General features: G+C 44.9%; 1 protein-coding gene across 1 annotated transcript in view; it reads left to right on the forward strand.

Annotated features, from left to right (window-relative positions):
• LOC115109020 (calmodulin-regulated spectrin-associated protein 2-like) overlaps nt 1–19,205 on the forward strand; it is a 107,370-nt gene that overhangs the window by 80,069 nt on the left and 8,096 nt on the right. Inside the window, exons 7-14 of the mRNA XM_029633562.2 lie at nt 4,966–5,056; nt 5,196–5,295; nt 9,926–9,957; nt 10,070–10,127; nt 10,324–12,409; nt 13,860–13,996; nt 14,414–14,634; nt 16,732–16,870. Coding sequence (XP_029489422.2) covers nt 4,966–5,056; nt 5,196–5,295; nt 9,926–9,957; nt 10,070–10,127; nt 10,324–12,409; nt 13,860–13,996; nt 14,414–14,634; nt 16,732–16,870 — 2,864 coding nt within the window. The remainder of the gene's footprint in view (nt 1–4,965; nt 5,057–5,195; nt 5,296–9,925; nt 9,958–10,069; nt 10,128–10,323; nt 12,410–13,859; nt 13,997–14,413; nt 14,635–16,731; nt 16,871–19,205) is intronic.

The following is a 19,205-nucleotide window of genomic DNA, read 5'->3' on the forward strand; positions in this document are numbered from 1 at the left end:
CTAAGGTAACTGAGCTAAACGACTACCGCCCCGTAGCACTCACTTCCGTCATCATGAAGTGCTTTGAGAGACTAGTCAAGGACCATATCACCTCCACCCTACCTGACACCCTAGACCCACTCCAATTTGCTTACCGCCCAAATAGGTCCACAGACGATGCAATCTCAACCACACTGCACACTGCCCTAACCCATCTGGACAAGAGGAATACCTATGTGAGAATGCTGTTCATCGACTACAGCTCGGCATTCAACACCATAGTACCCTCCAAGCTCGTCATCAAGCTCGAGACCCTGGGTCTCGACCCCGCCCTGTGCAACTGGGTACTGGACTTCCTGACGGGCTGCCCCCAGTTGGTGAGGGTAGGCAACAACATCTCCTCCCCGCTGATCCTCAACACTGGGGCCCCACAAGGGTGCGTTCTGAGCCCTCTCCTGTACTCCCTGTTCACCCACGACTGCGTGGCCACGCACGCCTCCAACTCAATCATCAAGTTTGCGGACGACACAACAGTGGTAGGCTTGATTACCAACAACGACGAGACGGCCTACAGGGAGGAGGTGAGGGCCCTCGGAGTGTGATGTCAGGAAAATAACCTCACACTCAACGTCAACAAAACTAAGGAGATGATTGTGGACTTCAGGAAACAGCAGAGGGAACACCCCCCTATCCACATCGATGGAACAGTAGTGGAGAGTGTAGCAAGTTTTAAGTTTCTCGGCATACAGATCACAGACAAACTGAATTGGTCCACTCACACAGACAGCATCGTGAAGAAGGCGCAGCAGCGCCTCTTCAACCTCAGGAGGCTGAAGAAATTCGGCTTGTCACCAAAAGCACTCACAAACTTCTACAGATGCACAATCGAGAGCATCCTGGCGGGCTGTATCACCGCCTGGTACGGCGACTGCTCCGCCCTCAACCGTAAGGCTCTCCAGAGGGTAGTGAGGTCTGCACAACGCATCACCGGGGGCAAACTATCTGCCCTCCAGGACACCTACACCACCCGATGTTACAGGAAGGCCATAAAGATCATCAAGGACATCAACCACCCGAGCCACTGCCTGTTCACCCCGCTATCATCCAGAAGGCGAGGTCAGTACAGGTGCATCAAAGCTGGGACCGAGAGACTGAAAAACAGCTTCTATCTCAAGGCCATCAGACTGTTAAACAGCCACCACTAACATTGAGTGGCTGCTGCCAACACACTGACACTGACTCAACTCCAGCCACTTTAATAATGGGAATTGATGGGAAATGATGTAAATATATCACTAGCCACTTTAAACAATGCTACCTTATATAATGTTACTTACCCTACATTATTCATCTCATATGCATACGTATATACTGTCATCGACTGCATCTTTATGTAATACATGTATAACTAGCCACTTTAAACAATGCTACCTTATATAATGTTACTTACCCTACATTATTCATCTCATATGCATACGTATATACTGTACTCTATATCATCTACTGCATCCATATGTAATACATGTATCACTAGCCACTTTAAACAATGCTACCTTATATAATGTTACTTACCCTACATTATTCATCTCATATGCATACGTATATACTGTCATCGACTGCATCTTTATGTAATACATGTATCACTAGCCACTTTAAACAATGCTACCTAATATAATGTTTACATACCCTACATTATTCATCTCATATGTATACGTATATACTGTACTCTATATCATCTACTGCATCCTTATGTAATACATGTATCACTAGCCACTTTAACTATGCCACTTTGTTTACATACTCATCTCATATGTATATACTGTACTCGATACCATCTACTGTATCTTGCCTATGCTGCTCTGTACCATCACTCATTCATATATCCTTATGTACATATTCTTTATCCCCTTACACTGTGTATAAGACAGTAGTTTTGGAATTGTTAGTTAGATTACTTGTTGGTTATTACTGCATTGTCGGAACTAGAAGCACAAGCATTTCGCGACACTCGCATTAACATCTGCTAACCATGTGTATGTGACAAATAAAATGATTTGATTTGATTTGACATACACTCTCACACACACAATCCTTTTGCGCTGATTGAGGGAATGTTCCCATTGTCTGAAGCTGTGTTGCTGAGCTGATGAACACCGCGGATACTCAAGGTCATATCTGAACAGTCAACACGTTCTTGGGAAACCCTGGGTCGTGTTCATTGGGGCAAACTGTAGCAAAATGCATTGCAATGGAACATGGAAATGAGTGTCTCTTATTGGACAAGTGCAGGTAGTCCCTCCCTGTTGCAGTGTGTTTTCTTCCATTTGGAATTGTAATAATAACACACCATGATTGCTCATCTAGCTCTCTGTGTACCAGGCCTGTATTCCTTTTCTAGGATTGGTTGATTTTCCTATATCTGTGTACAGGTGGTCTGACCATACACATCCACAGACGGTCCTATTCATTTGGTTCTGTGTACAGGTGGTCTGGCCATACACATCCACAGACGGTCCTATTCATTTGGTTCTGTGTACAGGTGGTCTGGCCATACACATCCACAGATGGTCCTATTCATTTGGTTCTGTGTACCAGGTGGTCTTCATTTGGTTCTGTGTACATACACCATACATCCACAGACGGTCCTATTTGGTTCTGTGTATTTGGCCATACACATCCACAGTCCTATTCATTTGGTTCTGTGTACAGGTGGTCTGGCCATCCACATCCACAGACGGTCCTATTCATTTGGTTCTGTGTACAGGTGGTCTGATCCAGACGGTCCTATTCACATCCATCCACATCCAGACGGTCCTATTCATTTGGTTCTGTGTACAGGTGGTCTGACCATACACATCCACAGACGGTCCTATTCATTTGGTTCTGTGTACAGGTGGTCTGGCCATACACATCCACAGATGGTCCTATTCATTTGGTTCTGTGTACAGGTGGTCTGACCATCCACATCCAGACGGTCCTATTCATTTGGTTCTGTGTACAGGTGGTCCACAGATGCTCCTATTCATTTGGTTCTGTGTACAGGTGGTCTGGCCATACACATCCACAGACGGTCCTATTCATTTGGTTCTGTGTACAGGTGGTCTGGCCATACACATCCACAGGTGGTCTGACCATCCACATCCAGGTCCTATTCATTTGGTTCTGTGTACAGGTGGTTCTGTGTACAGGTGGTCTGGCCATACACATCCACAGACGGTCCTATTCATTTGGTTCTGTGTACAGGTGGTCTGACCATTCCACACATCCACATTTGACGGTCCTATTCATTTGGTTCTGTGTACAGGTGGTCTGGCCATACACATCCACAGACGGTCCTATTCATTTGGTTCTGTGTACAGGTGGTCTGGCCATACACATCCACAGACGGTCCTATTCATTTGGTTCTGTGTACAGGTGGTCTGACCATACACATCCACAGACGGTCCTATTCATTTGGTTCTGTGTACAGGTTGTCTGGCCATACACATCCACAGACGGTCCTATTCATTTGGTTCTGTGTACAGGTGGTCTGACCATACACATCCACAGACGGTCCTATTCATTTGGTTCTGTGCCCATCGGGAGAATAGCAGAAACTAGGCTGGTCCATATATTATTTTTTTCACTGAGGCATATTTGAGTGCCATTAGTACCACATGTCATTATCTAAATGATAGATTAAGTTATCACGATCACTCTTGTACTGTAAAGAAAAATGACGTGACCCTTGGGGATATATGAAGATAATAAAAACAACACTGTTGTTTTCAGTGTGATTGATTTATCACAGTGCCATCCATTTTGTTACCAAATCACCCTATTCCACCCACCACTGCGACCTGTATGCTCTAGTCGGCTGGCCCTCGCTACATACTCGTTGCCAAACCCACTGGCTCCACGTCATCTATAAGTCTATGCTAGGTAATGCTCCGCCTTATCTCAATTAACTGGTCACGATAACAACACCCATCCCCAAAGCCAACACCTCATTTGGCCACCTTTCCTTCCAGTTCTCTGCTGCCAATGACTGGAACGAATTGCAAAAATTAAAGCTGGAGACTTACATTTCCCATTCACTAACTTTAAACATCAGCTATCTGAGCAGCTAACTGATCGCTGCAGCTGTACATAGTCCATCTGTAAATAGCCCACCCAATCTACCTACCTCATCCCCATATTGTTTTTATTTACTTTTTCTATTTTGCACACCAGTACCTCTACATGCACATCATCATCTGCTCATCTATCACTCCAGTGTTAATCTGCTAAATTGTAATTATTCGCTACTATGGCCTATTTATTGCCTTACCTCCTAACACCATTTACACACACTGTATATAGACTTTATTTTTTCTACTGTGTCATTGACTTGTTTATTGTGTTATTGGCTTGTTTATTGTTTACTCCATGTGTAATTCTGAGTTGTTGTCTGTGTCACACTGCTTTGCTTTATCTTGGCCAGGTCGCAGTTGTAAATGAGAACTCTCAACTAGCCTACCTGGTTAAATAAAGGTGTTCTCAACTAGCCTACCTGGTTAAATAAAGGTGTTCTCAACTAGCCTACCTGGTTAAATAAAGGTGTTCTCAACTAGCCTACCTGGTTAAATAAAGGTCAAAAAATGAGGGGGAAATACTGTATAAATGAGATGAGAGAAGTAACTGAGGGAGCTCACATTCTCACCTTTAAAAGATTGGTGGATTGACTTGGTTTTTTTGTTAAGAGAATTTCAATGTACTAACTGACCGTAACTGACCATTAAGTATTTATGATGTGAACTGACTGATAAAAAAAACAAAAAGTTTGAGACATCTTGTGGATGCACAGGTATACTACATTTGACAATTGTGAACTGTCATGCTTTTCTCAACGAGTTCATGTTGCAGGGTTATTTTGCCAGGTGTTGGGTACTGTTAATGTTAAGGTTAATGTTAAGGTTAACTACATGCCTCAACCCCATATCCTGTCTGTGTTTTGGTCTTTTCCAGAATAACTACCTTGTGTTCCTGGCCGAGCTGTTCTGTTGGTTTGAAGAGGTGAAACCCTCCTTTGTACAACCAAGAGTTCTGGATACTGAACGTAAGACGGGGAAATCGTGTTTCGTACTTCAGAACAGTTTATTTTTTATTTATTTTTGGCAAACCTTCAGACATCCCAGTGAAATCATTCCTGCTCTATGGATTTGTTTTAATGACAGTTATGGTGTTTGTGTTTTCAGAGCCAGCCCTCACATCGTTGCGCAACATTCCCTCAGTTCCCATCTCCAATGTCACCAAGAAGAGCTTCATGGAGAGACCGCCCAGCCCAGAACCACCCAGGTACTATTTGTTATTCATTAATGGTCCAGTGTGACTCAGTTGTTACAGCATGTTTGATTCCAACTGGGGGAACCCATAAGAAGATGTATTCACACACTGCACTCTTCCCATAGGAGAACCATTTGAATAACCCTTTTTGGTTCCAGGTAGAACTATTTTTGGTTCCAGGTAGAACTATTTTTGGTTCCAGGTAGAACTATTTTGGTTCCAGGTAGAACCCTATTGTTTCCAGGTAGAATTATTTTTGGTTCCAGGTAGAATTATTTTTGGTTCCAGGTAGAATTATTTTGGTTCCAGGTAGAACTATTTTTGGTTCCAGGTAGAATTATTTTTGGTTCCAGGTAGAATTATTTTGTAGAATTATTTTTGGTTCCAGGTAGAAGTATTTACTATTAACACACCAAGACAGTTGTCGTGCCCTCTTAACAACACCTATTCAAATCAAATAAAATGTTATTGGTCGCATACACATATTTAGCAGATGTTATTGTGGATGTAGCTCCAACAGTGCAGTAACCCTCAGGAGGCTGAAGATATTTTGAACTCAGATCCTCAAAAGGTTCTACAGCTGCACCATCGAGAGCATGATGGTTGCACCACAGCCGGGTATGGCAACTGCTCGACATCCGACGGCAAGGCGCTACAGAGGGTAGTGTGTAGGGCCCAGTACAGGCCGAGCTTCCTGCCATCCAGGACCTCCATACCAGGTGGTGTCAGAGGAATGCCCTAAAAATTGTCACCCAAGTCACAGACTGTTCTCTCTGGTACCGCACGGCAAGCGGTACTGGAGCGCCAAGTTTAGGTCCAAGAGGCTTCTAAACAGCTTCTACCACCAAGCCATAAGGCTGCTGAACTGTTAATCAAGTGGCTACCCGGACTATTTGCACTGACTCTCTTGCACAGGCTCGATGTACACTCACTAGACTCTAACCACACACACACACACACACGCATATTGACGCCACACAAACACACGTACATTCACATTCCTTCACACTCTTCACATACGCTGCTGCTACTCTCTGTTTATCTATGAACAGTCACTTTACCCCTACCTACATGTACACATGACCTCAATTACCTCAACTAACCTGTTAATTATCTATGCATAGTCACTTTACCTCTACCTACATGTACACATGACCTCAATTACCTCAACTAACCTGTTAATTATCTATGCATAGTCACTTTACCTCTACCTACATGTACACATGACGTCAATTACCTCAACTAACCTGTTAATTATCTATGCATAGTCACTTTACCTCTACCTACATGTACATATGACCTCAATTACCTCAACTAACCTGTTAATTATCTATGCATAGTCACTTTACCTCTACCTACATGTACACATGACCTCAATTACCTCAACTAACCTGTTAATTATCTATGCATAGTCACTTTACCTCTACCTACATGTACACATGACGTCAATTACCTCAACTAACCTGTTAATTATCTATGCATAGTCACTTTACCTCTACCTACATGTACATATGACCTCAATTACCTCAACTAACCTGTTAATTATCTATGCATAGTCACTTTACCTCTACCTACATGTACATATGACCTCAATTACCTCAACTAACCTGTTAATTATCTATGCATAGTCACTTTACCTCTACCTACATGTACATATGACCTCAATTACCTCAACTAACCTGTTAATTATCTATGCATAGTCACTTTACCTCTACCTACATGTACACATGACGTCAATTACCTTAACTAACCTGTTAATTATCTATGCATAGTCACTTTACCCCTACCTACATGTACACATGACGTCAATTACCTCAACTAACCTGTTAATTATCTATGCATAGTCACTTTACCTCTACCTACATGTACATATGACCTCAATTACCTCAACTAACCTGTTAATTATCTATGCATAGTCACTTTACCTCTACCTACATGTACATATGACCTCAATGACCTCGACTAACTCATACCCCTGCACATTGACCCGGTTCCGGTACTCCTTGTATATAGCCTCGTTATTGTTATTTTATTGTTGGTTAACCTGTTGTGTTCGGCACATGTGACAAATACAACTTCATTTGATGTAGAACCCTTTCCACAGAAGGTTCTACATGGAACCCAAAATAGTTCTACCTGGATCCAAAAAGGGTTCTCCTATGGGGACAGCCAAAGAACCCTTTTGGAACCTTTTTCCCAAGAGTGTAGTGTAGGTCCCTTTGGATAAAAGTGTCTGCTAAATGGCAAATACAGTATATATAGTTCCTTCGGGAAAGTATTCAGACCCCTTGACTTTTACCACATTTTGTTACGTTACAGCCTTATTCAGACCCTTTGCTATGAGACTCGAAATTGAGCTCAGGTGCATCCTGTTTCCATTGATCATCCTTGAGATGTTTTCTACAATTTGATTGGAGTCCACTTGTGGTAAATTCAATTCATTGGACATGATTTGAAAGGTACACAACTGTCTATATAAGGTCCCACAGATGACAGTTTGAAGGTCCCCAAGAAACATGGTCCAACAGGATCTGTGGAGATGGGAGAACCTTCGAGGACACATCTCTGATCTGGTTGCCAAAGGCACCTCTCCCAGAAAACTCTGGTCTGTTGACCAATGAAAGTCTTGGGTGGCAAGAATGTTTTCCAGGAACCACCAAAGACTGTTCCTGAGCTGGACCTCAGACTGGGGCAAATGTTCACCTTCCAACAGGACAAAAACCCTAAGCCAGCAACAAGGTGCCCAAGCTCCCCACATGGGACACTTTTTTGACAGAGCTCAGGCTGTTCCTCTGTGGAGATGGGGCCTCAACAGAGAGAAAAGCATGTTTTCACACTGCAATCATCTCTGGACCCAACCTCAGTAAGGCACATAACAGCCGGCAGGGTTTGCCAAAGGCACCTAAAGGACTCCCAGAAACAAGATTCTCTGGTCTGTTGAAACCAATGATTGGTGGCATCATCATGCTGTGGGGATGTTTTCCAGTGGCAGGGGATTGGGAGACTAGTCAGGATCGAGCAAAGATTAATGGAGCAAAGTACAGAGATATCAGTGAAAACCTGCTCATGGACAAAAACCCTAAGCACACAGCAACAAACGACAGTCCTTGAGTGGCCCATTCTCAGTGTGAAACTATGTTTTTAACAGGACCAAACATACCTCCAGGCTGTGTAAGAGCTATCTGACCAAGAAAAGAGAGTTTGGTTAGTGAGAAGTCTGGTCTCTCTCAGCATATGTGGGAACTCCTTCAGACCGTTGGAAAAGCATTCTAGGTGTGCCCTGCATGGCAAAGGGTCTATTTTGAAGAATCAAATATAAAATAGATTTAGCTAGTTTAACACTTTTTTGGGAAGAGACTTCAGTCATTATGAAGAAAATATTGTCTTTTAAATGTAACATGCAGTAATTTCAATGACAGTTCACATAAAAATCAGTCAACAACCTAATCAATGGCGCAGAACTGCAGTAGCACACATTTAATCTTTCTCCTCGGTTTCATTACTTAGGTGAGTACAGTACAGTTCAATTCAGTTCAGTTCAATTCAGCTCAGTTCAATTCAGCTCAGTTCAATACAATACAGCTCAGTTCAATTCAGTTCAATGAAACATGGGACCAACACGTTCAGTTCTGTCAGCTCAGTTAGTCATTATGAAGAAAATATTGTCTTTTACAATAATGACTTTGCAGTAGCACACATTCTATTACTTAGGTGAGTACAGCAATTCTATTAGCAGCTTCAATTCCAGCTCAGTTCAATCAGTTCAATTCAGCTCAGTTCAATTCAGCTCAGTTCAATTCAGCTCAGTTCAATTCAGCTCAGTTCAATTCAGCTCAGCTCAGTTCAATTCAGCTCAGCTCAGTTCAATTCAGCTCAGTTCAATTCAATTCAGTTCAGTTCAATTCAGCTCAGTTCAGCTCAGTTCAATACAACTCAATTCAGCTCAGTTCAATACAACTCAATTCAGCTCAGTTCAATACAACTCAATTCAGCTCAGTTCAATACAACTCGGTTCAGCTCAGTTCAATACAACTCAATTCAGCTCAGTTCAATTCAGCTCAGTTCAGCACAACTCAGTTCAGCACAACTCAATTCAGTTCAATAGAACTCGGTTCAGCTCAGTTCAATACAACTCGGTTCAGCTCAGTACAGCTCAGTTCAATACAACTCGGTTCAGCTCAGTTCAATACAACTCGGTTCAGCTCAGTACAGCTCAGTTCAATACAACTCGGTTCAGCTCAGTACAGCTCAGTTCAATACAACTCGGTTCAGCTCAGTTCAATACAACTCGGTTCAGCTCAGTACAGCTCAGTTCAATACAACTCGGTTCAGCTCACTACAGTTCAGTTCAATACAACTCACTACAGTTCAGTACAATACAACTCACTACAGTTCAGTACAATACAGTACTCCATAGCTCTTCTGACCTGGATTATTTTGATGTGGTTATCTGTTAAAAGTTACAGCAACTACAGGGGATATTGGGTAGATGTTATACAAACTTATATGGAATGGTATTCTGTGTTGGACATACATGATATATTGCTCAAGCTATGGGGGCCAAAGCTTTAAAAAAAAAAAAAAAAAAAAAAAGCTTTCATGATTTGTCAATCTAATTTTCTAAATGTCTCTCTCTCTCTAGTCTGCCTCTCCGGCCTCAACCTAGGAACTCGGGTAACAAGATCACTTCAAACTTTTGGCTTTCAACATTAATAAACAATTGAATTTGAATGGAGTCCCTTATATCTGATATTCAATGCTTATTTTGTTCATTCTCATCATCCAGGTGAAATGAAGAGATCGACCTCGATGTCCTTTGTGGACGTAGGAACCAAGGAGAAAAGGTGAGTGTCACGGACCATGTGAATAAATTGACATTATCGTTTGGTATATGAGTAGGATGTTTCTGATGTGAAATCGTACGCCTGTTATGCTTTCATTACACTGGTTTAGTTGTGTCTTAGTTTTTGGGCTGTGGGATTATTAAATGCACTACACACACAACGATGGATGGATGGATGGACTGTTTGTTTTTACCAGGTCTGGGCCCTACGGGGTATCCTTCGACATTCCTTTTGACAAAGAGGACACCCAGACGTCTACTCCCCCTGGCCATGCCATGACTCGCTCTACCAGCACAGAGGGCTTCAAGATCCACCAAATGCCCCGGGGCATGAAGAGGATCCTGTCCTTCCAGCCCATCAATGGGCAGGGCGTGGGCATTGAGGAGGAGGGCTGCCCGGACAGCCTAGCAGGCCCCGATCTGCCAAGACAGCCTGGCAGACCTCAACCCAATGGCTCCTCAGCCCTGGATGGGCATGGAAAAGGAGCAGCCATACCCAGCATGGAGGAGGCCCTGCAGATCATCCACAACATTGGGAGGAAGCCCCCACAATGCTCCCTGACGGAGGGTATCAACCATGGCTTCTTCCTGCACAGTCAAAACCGAGGAAGAGGTGTAGTCGGCCTGCACCCCAAGGCCCAACAGGAGAACATGGACCTGGACTCACTGAACACCATTAAAACCACAGAGGTGGACACAGACATCCACTTGAGGACGGAGGACATCGCCGAGATGCTGGACGAGGACTCTTCGCTGGGGGAAGCTACGAGCATAGAGCTGGACATGGACACACTCAGCCCCTGCCTCAGCAGCTCAAGCTACAGCAAATCTCCCTCCACTAGCTCCGGCATCAAGATGACCAGCTTCGCAGAGCAGAAGTTCCGGAAGCTCAGCAAACCCGAATCAGGGAGAAGAACGAGCAGCAGCAGCAGCGGGGGGGGCAGCTCCCTCAAGACCACCCCCGAGGGCTCAGAACTGGGCCTCCCCCTGTCCGTCTCCTGGGCTTCCACCCCAAAGCACAGCCCCGTTCATCAACAGAGCATGCCCCTTACCCAAGCCCCTCCCACTGGGCCAGCCCTGGCCCCTCCACCTAGTGACCCGGCTCAGGCCATGGCAACGGAGATGGTTCAGCTGCACATGCGCCTGGAGGAGAAGCGAAAAGCCATTGAGACGCAGAAGAAGAAGGTGGAGGCAGCGTTTACGCTTCACCGCCAGAGGATGGACCACTCCACTTTCCTGGACGTGGTCAAGAGGAAGGCCGACTGTGCCTCAGTAGGAGGAGGAGAGGAGGAAATGGGGAAGATGACTGCAGAGAAGGCCGAGCAGGGGCAGGCGCCCTTCGGGGTCTGCTGGCTGAAATCCCCAGGAAGAAGCACGGGAGAAGAGGGAGGTCAAGGTCACAGCGAGGTGGATCTAGCGAACTACACACGCTCCATGGAGAAGCTCAACCACTCACTGGGCTTCCTGCAGATGGAGATGCAGCGCCTGGCCCAGCAGCAAGAGGTCATCATGGCCATGAGGGAACAACGGCAACAACAGGCCTGGGTCATTCCCCCTCCCGAGACCCAGCCCTCACCCCAGAAATATGCTCGCGCCTCTGTCCGCTTCTCCGACTCGCCCTCCCCGACAGACTCGCCTCGCTCCGCCCACCGCTCGCCCACCAGCATCAAGAGGAAGTCGCCCTCCTTCCACTCACGGAACCCCCGCACGCCTCGACCCAGCGAGCTTAAGCTGGCCCCCTATAACCGCTGCCTGACGGCGCCCCAGTCCGTGGACAGCCTCCCCCGCCTGCGCCGTTTCTCCCCATGGCAGGCCATGGCCTTCACCTACATGGGGGACAAACCCACCGGTGAAACCCCTGAGATCGGAGACACTGAGCATGTGCTATCCCCAGAGAGAGAGGCTGTTAGTGCACCGTCACCCTCCTCCCCAGCCAAAAACAACCAGAGAACACAACAAGGGACACTAGAGATTTCCAAGAAGGATGATGCGGAGGAGAAGGAAATGGAGGAGGAGAAGCACAAGTACAAAATGGAGGAGATTAAACCCATAATAGTGTCGACCGTATCTGAAGTGCTGGCCCAGCCAGTGAAAGAGTCCTTTACGGTCACCCCCACAGAGACCCCCCTTATCTCGGACATGTTTGGCCAGGCCAGAAGCAACCTGATTGAGGTGCCTCTGTACGTGCTCAAGCCCCTGGAGGGAGAGGGGATGGAGGAGAGTGAAGGCATGCAGGGGACCTATGGCGATAACGAGAAAATGTCCTGTGGCTTTTTCTTTAAGGTAGGAAGTTATAAGATACACTATGGAAGTTGTTTAGTTGTTCATATTTATGAGAAACAGGAGGTTGGTGGCACCTTTAATTGGGAGGATGAGCTCATGGTAATGGCTGGAGCGGAATAAATGGAATGGTATCAAATACATCAAACACATTGGTTTCCATGTGTGCTCTTTTCCACACATTATTATGAGCCGTCCTCCCCTCAGCAGCCTCCGTTGGTCATTTCAATATTTCTGTCCATTTAGAGAACCCCTTTTGGCTCAAGAGTGTCCCCAGAGGCAAATGTTCGGTATGACCTTTTTAATACAGTTGCTATTTCAACTGTTTTCACTCACACTGTACAGTTGGAATGGCTTTAATGTTAGGGAATATTTTCCATCTGAATAATCTCCAAAACAATAGCCATTACGTCAGTGTGTAAATGACAGATTCTGGACATTTGGCTGCCAAAAATGACTATTTTCCTAAGTAATTGAAGAAAAAGAACCTGTGCCCCAGTTCTATGACAAAGCAATTTGCTTTGGTTCTGTTGGCAGCCATCTTTGTTTTTTGGAAAGGAAACACTCTGTTTTTTAATATGAGATGAGGAATGGCTCTTTAAATAGGTCGGGCTGAGGACAACATGGTTCTTCCTATTGTGACGACGGTAACTAGCCAGTCGTCTGTGGCTTCATCTAGGTCACGAAACTGGAGCTTGTGAATTATTAACATGCAGCTGCTGAAAAGTGGGTTGGCAGAGATGTTGAGCTAGTTGTTGGATAGTTGTGATGAGGTCACATTTGAAATGAAATGATCCGTTTTTGCACGTGGTATTGGATCTTGAGTGTGCTATAGTAAGAAACATTGGTCAGCACAGGTGATGCTAATGGAGAGATCACAGTTTAGTTGTAAAATTACTTTAATACACTCAACAAGGGGCCATTGCTCAGACTCTTAGACTAAAAACCATGCTCAATCAAATCAAATTGTATTTGTCATATATGCGCCAAATATAGTGAAATGCTTACTTTACAAGCCCTTAACCAACAATAGTGTTACGAAAATACCCCCCCCCCCCTCCACATACACACTCAAAAAAAGTAAGAGATAAGAATAACAAATCATTAAAGAGCAGCAGATCAATTAAAAGTCTCCATTGACAGTGCTAGCATGTTCAGGGGAGTCTCCACTTAAAGGGATTTTCAGTCCAGAGGAATAGGTACTGTATAAGCTTGGTCTGTGAAACTGCTCTTTTAAATGTACCAGAAAAACAACAACAACAACAGCTCACATTAGCCAGGGAATTCCTGGACTACGTTCAGTAGCCACACTACGTAGCAGATAGAAAATCCATGAATAGAGCCAATGTGATTCCTTATTCTACATGTCATGTTTGTTCTACATACATGTTTTCTGAATTGCGACCCTGTAGTGGGTTCCTGGCTGAGACTGACTGTGTGTCTCTGCCCACAGGGTGATGGGAACGGGGAAGACAACATGGCTCAGAAGAGGGCTGCTCTCCTGGAGAAGAGGCTGAAGAGGGACAAGGAAACGCAGCAGAAGAAGCTGCAGCAGGAGGCGGAGCTAGAGCGGAAGAAGGAGGAGTCACGGTGCATACTATGTATTCCCTTCCACCTCACGCGTGCTCTCATACATACATGCAAAACCACATCCAGACACTCCCACTTGATTGTAGAGGAAACTTAAACAAAAAAAAAAGTTTTTTTAAAAGCCTGTTTACTCTTACAATCAAGTGGGAGTGTCTGGATGTGGATTTGCATATATGTATGAGAGCATCATGCCTTTAAATGTTAACTAATCAAATTGTATTTGTCAAAGTACATCAAATGGTGATGTAATGGATTGAAGTACATTTACTACTGGTTGTTTGGTCTCATACTATGAACAATTACATCCCATAGTTTATGTACGATTACGTCTCGGTCATAGATTTAGCTGTTCTTCATCTAGTATAATCTACGGTCTTCTATTGGCGCTCATAAACGACCATTCCTCTTCCCTCTCAGAGTGAAAGCGGAGGAAGAGCACGCGAGGAAGGAAGATGAGAAAAGTCGCCGGGAGTTAATCAAGCAGGAGTACCTGAGGAGGAAGCAGCTCAAGCTCATGGAGGACATGGACACGGTGATGAAGCCGCAGCGGCCGCCCGGCGCCAAGCATAGGAGAGCCCGGCCCAGGTCCATCCACCGGGACAGCATGGACTCCTCCAGATCCCCGGCCAGGGCAGCAGGTAACCATGGAGACGACCTCTCTCAAGAGTCAGGAGTCAATGGTGGTGTTGTGTTGGCGTGGCGATTGTGCCACCTGTGATAAAACACTTTCTATGCAGCTCAGTGCCTCCTGTGATAAACACTGTTTCTCTGCAGCTCAGTGCCTCCTGTGATGACATTGTTTCTATGCAGCTCAGTGCCTCCTGTGATAACACTGTTTCTCTGCAGCTCAGTGCCTCCTGTGATAAAACACTATTTCTCTGCAGCTCAGTGCCTCCTGTGATAACACTGTTTCTCTGCAGCTCAGTGCCTCCTGTGATAACACTGTTTCTATGCAGCTCAGTGCCTCCTGTGATAAAACACTATTTCTCTGCAGCTCAGTGCCTCCTGTGATAACACTGTTTCTATGCAGCTCAGTGCCTCCTGTGATAAAACACTGTCAGTGCCTCCTGTGATAAAACACTGTTTCTATGCAGCTCAGTGCCTCCTGTGATAAAACACTGTTTCTATGCAGCTCAGTGCCTCCTGTGATAAAACACTGTTTCTCTGCAGCTCAGTGCCTCCTGTGATAAAACACTATTTCTCTGCAGCTCAGTGCCTCCTGTGATAACACTGTTTTTCTGCAGCTCAGTGCCTCCTGTGATAAAACACTGTTTCTCTGCAGCTCAGTGCCTCCTGTGATAAAACACTGTTTCTCTGCAGCTCAGTGCCTCCTGTGATAAAACACTGTTTCTCTGCAGCTCAGTGCCTCCTGTGATAAAACACTATTTCTCTGCAGCTCAGTGCCTCCTGTGATAACACTGTTTCTCTGCAGCTCAGTGCCTCCTGTGATAAAACACTATTTCTCTGCAGCTCAGTGCCTCCTGTGATAAAACACTATTTCTCTGCAGCTCAGTGCCTCCTGTGATAAAACACTATTTCTCTGCAGCTCAGTGCCTCCTGTGATAACACTATTTCTCTGCAGCTCAGTGCCTCCTGTGATAACACTATTTCTCTGCAGCTCAGTGCCTCCTGTGATAAAACACTATTTCTCTGCAGCTCAGTGCCTCCTGTGATAACACTGTTTCTCTGCAGCTCAGTGCCTCCTGTGATAAAACACTATTTCTCTGCAGCTCAGTGCCTCCTGTGATAACACTGTTTCTATGCAGCTCAGTGCCTCCTGTGATAAAACACTGTTTCTCTGCAGCTCAGTGCCTCCCGTGATAAAACACTGTTTCTCTGCAGCTCAGTGCCTCCTGTGATAAAACACTGTTTCTCTGCAGCTCAGTGCCTCCCGTGATAAAACACTATTTCTCTGCAGCTCAGTGCCTCCCGTGATAAAACACTGTTTCTCTGCAGCTCAGTGCCTCCTGTGATAACACTGTTTCTCTGCAGCTCAGTGCCTCCTGTGATAAAACACTGTTTCTCTGCAGCTCAGTGCCTCCCGTGATAAAACACTGTTTCTCTGTAGCTCAGTGCCTCCCGTGATAAAACACTGTTTCTCTGCAGCTCAGTGCCTCCTGTGATAAAACACTGTTTCTCTGCAGCTCAGTGCCTCCCGTGATAAAACACTGTTTCTCTGCAGCTCAGTGCCTCCCGTGATAAAACACTGTTTCTCTGCAGCTCAGCATGGCTTCTTATGGCAGACCAGAGACGGTTCTAGTTGTAGTAGAGATGTGCATGCCATCTACTCGTGCTACTAACCATTTGCATTGCTTCCTTGTGAAAGCATCTCATTTTAAATGCAGTAGTTGACCCTGACGGATTTCTTAACTGCTTTGCCAAACCAATTTGACTCATTTGAGCTTGTAATGTGTTGCATGAATCGATCTCTGGTAGTCTGGCAAAGACACTTCCTTATGCTATGTGGGACTCTGGGTGGGTTCCTAGGCAACCAATGTCCGTTTTTAACTATGAAAGTGAACTCCAAATCAAATTCTTGTCAAATTTGAATGAGCCATACTGGAGGTGTGTTTTTGTTTGCGCACATCAGATGTCGCTGCAGATAGTCGTGACAAGGTGGGCACAAAGCGTGTCTGACGGCATCGTGTCTGTGATCGTGGTGTATAACTGTGTGGTCCAGTCTTTGGCCAAACTTGTGTTTCACATCTAGGTTTCACAACCTCGTGTTTTTTCAGTGCCCAGCTTGTCCCTGGCCTCTCTCAACCTGAGGGACAACTTGTCTCTGGCCTCGCTCAACCTGGGGGACAACTTGTCTCTGGCCTCGCTCAACCTGGGGGACAACGACACTGTGCAATCTGAGAAGAGAACCCCAAGGTAAAACACCTTTCTGTTTACAGTATATACAAATGATGCATATGTAGGCGTACTTGAATTTCATCTTAACATTTCTTCTACTCTTAAGTGGTGAATCCTAACTTCCACATTCAATTTGACTTAAGTGGAAATTAGGATTCGTCCTAAAATTACACTATTGACACTGTTTCATTGAACTTGAGTATCACTTCTGACCTACTTTGTTAACCCCTTTCTCCCACCAACAGCTTTTAACCCAGCTAACACGTTCTATATTCTCTGCACTCTTCCTTTCTTTACCTACCCTCTCTTTCTTACCTACCCTCTCTTTCTTACCTTCCCTCTCTTTCTTACCTACCATCTCTTTCTTACCTACCCCCTCTTTCTTACCTACCCCTCTTTCTTACCTACCCTCTCTTTCTTACCTACCCTCTCTTTCTTACCTACCCTCTCTTTCTTACCTACCCCCTCTTTCTCACCTTTTCTTTACCTACCATCTTTCTTACCTACCCTCTCTTTCTTACCTACCCCCTCTTCTTAACTACCCTCTTTCTTTACCTACCATCTCTTTCCTACCTACCCTCTCTTTCTTTACCTACCCTCTTTCTTACCTACCCTCTTTCTTTACCTACCATCTCTTTCTTACCTACCCTCTCTTTCTTACCTACCCTCTCTTTCTTACCTACCCTCTCTTTCTTACCTACCCTCTCTTTTCTTACCTACCCTCTCTTTTCTTACCTACCATCTCTTTCTTACCTACCATCTCTTTCTTACCTACCCTCTCTTTCTTACCTACCCTCTCTTTCTTACCTTTTCTTTACCTACCATCTTTCTTACCTACACTCTTTCTTATATACCCTCTTTCTTACCGACCCTCTCTTTTTCCTACCCCCTCTTTCTTACCTACCCTCTCTTTCATACCTACCCCCTTTTTCTTTACCTACCCCTCTTTTTTTTTCCTACCCCTCTTTCTTACCTACCCTCTCTTTCTTACCTACCCTCTCTTTCTTACCTACCCTCTCTCTTAACTTTTCTTTACCTACCATCTCTTTCTTACCTACCCTCTCTTTCTTACCTACCCTCTCTTTCTTACCTACCCTCTCTTTCTTACCTACCCTCTCTTTCTTACCTACCCTCTCTTTCTTACCTTCCCTCTCTTTCTTACCTTCCCTCTCTTTCTTACCTACCCCCTCTTTCTTACCTACCCCTCTTTCTTACCTACCCCCTCTTTCTTACCTACCCTCTCTTTCTTACCTACCCTCTCTTTCTTACCTACCCCCTCTTTCTTACCTACCCTCTCTTTCTTACCTACCCCTCTTTCTTACCTACCCTCTCTTTCTTACCTACCCCTCTTTCTTACCTACCCTCTCTTTTCTCTACCTACCCTCTCTTTCTTACCTACCCCTCTTTCTTACCTACCCCCTCTTTCTTACCTTTTCTTTACCTACCCTCTCTTTCTTACCTACCCCTCTTTCTTACCTACCCTCTCTTTCTTACCTACCCCCTCTTTCTTACCTACCCTCTCTTTCTTACCTACCCTCTCTTTCTTACCTACCCCCTCTTTCTTACCTACCCTCTCTTTCTTACCTACCCTCTCTTTCTTACCTACCCTCTCTTTCTTACCTACCCTCTCTTTCTTACCTACCCTCTTTCTTACCTACCCTCTCTTTTCTTACCTACCCTCTTTCTTACCTACCCTCTTTCTTTACCTACCCTCTCTTTCTTACCTACCCTCTCTTTTCTTACCTACCCTCTCTTTCTTACCTACCCCCTCTTTCTTAACTACCCTCTTTCTTTACCTACCATCTCTTTCCTACCTACCCTCTCTTACTTACCTACCATCTTTCTTACCTACCCTCTTTCTTAACTACCCTCTTTCTTACCGACCCTCTCTTTTTTCCTACCCCCTCTTTCTTACCTACCCTCTCTTTCATACCTCTCTTTTTCCTACCCTCTCTTTCTTACCTACCCTCTCTTTCTTACCTACCCTCTCTTTCTTACCTACCCTCTCTTTCTTACCTACCCTCTCTTTCTTACCTTTTCTTTACCTACCATCTCTTTCTTACCTACCCACTCTTTCATACCTACCCCCTTTTCTTTACCTACCCTCTCTTTCTTACCTACCCCCTCTTTCTTACCTTTTCTTTACCTACCATCTCTTTCTTACCTACCCACTCTTTCTGACCTACCCTCTCTTTTCCTACCTACCCTCTCTTTCTTACCTACCCCCTCTTTCTTACCTTTTCTTTACCTACCCTCTCTTTCTTACCTACCCTCTCTTTTCTTACCTACCCTCTCTTTTCTTACCTACCATCTCTTTCTTACCTACCATCTCTTTCTTACCTACCATCTCTTT

This window comes from Oncorhynchus nerka, linkage group LG25 (genome assembly GCF_034236695.1).
Source record: "Oncorhynchus nerka isolate Pitt River linkage group LG25, Oner_Uvic_2.0, whole genome shotgun sequence".
In the NCBI taxonomy this organism is placed as follows: Eukaryota; Metazoa; Chordata; class Actinopteri; order Salmoniformes; family Salmonidae; genus Oncorhynchus; species Oncorhynchus nerka.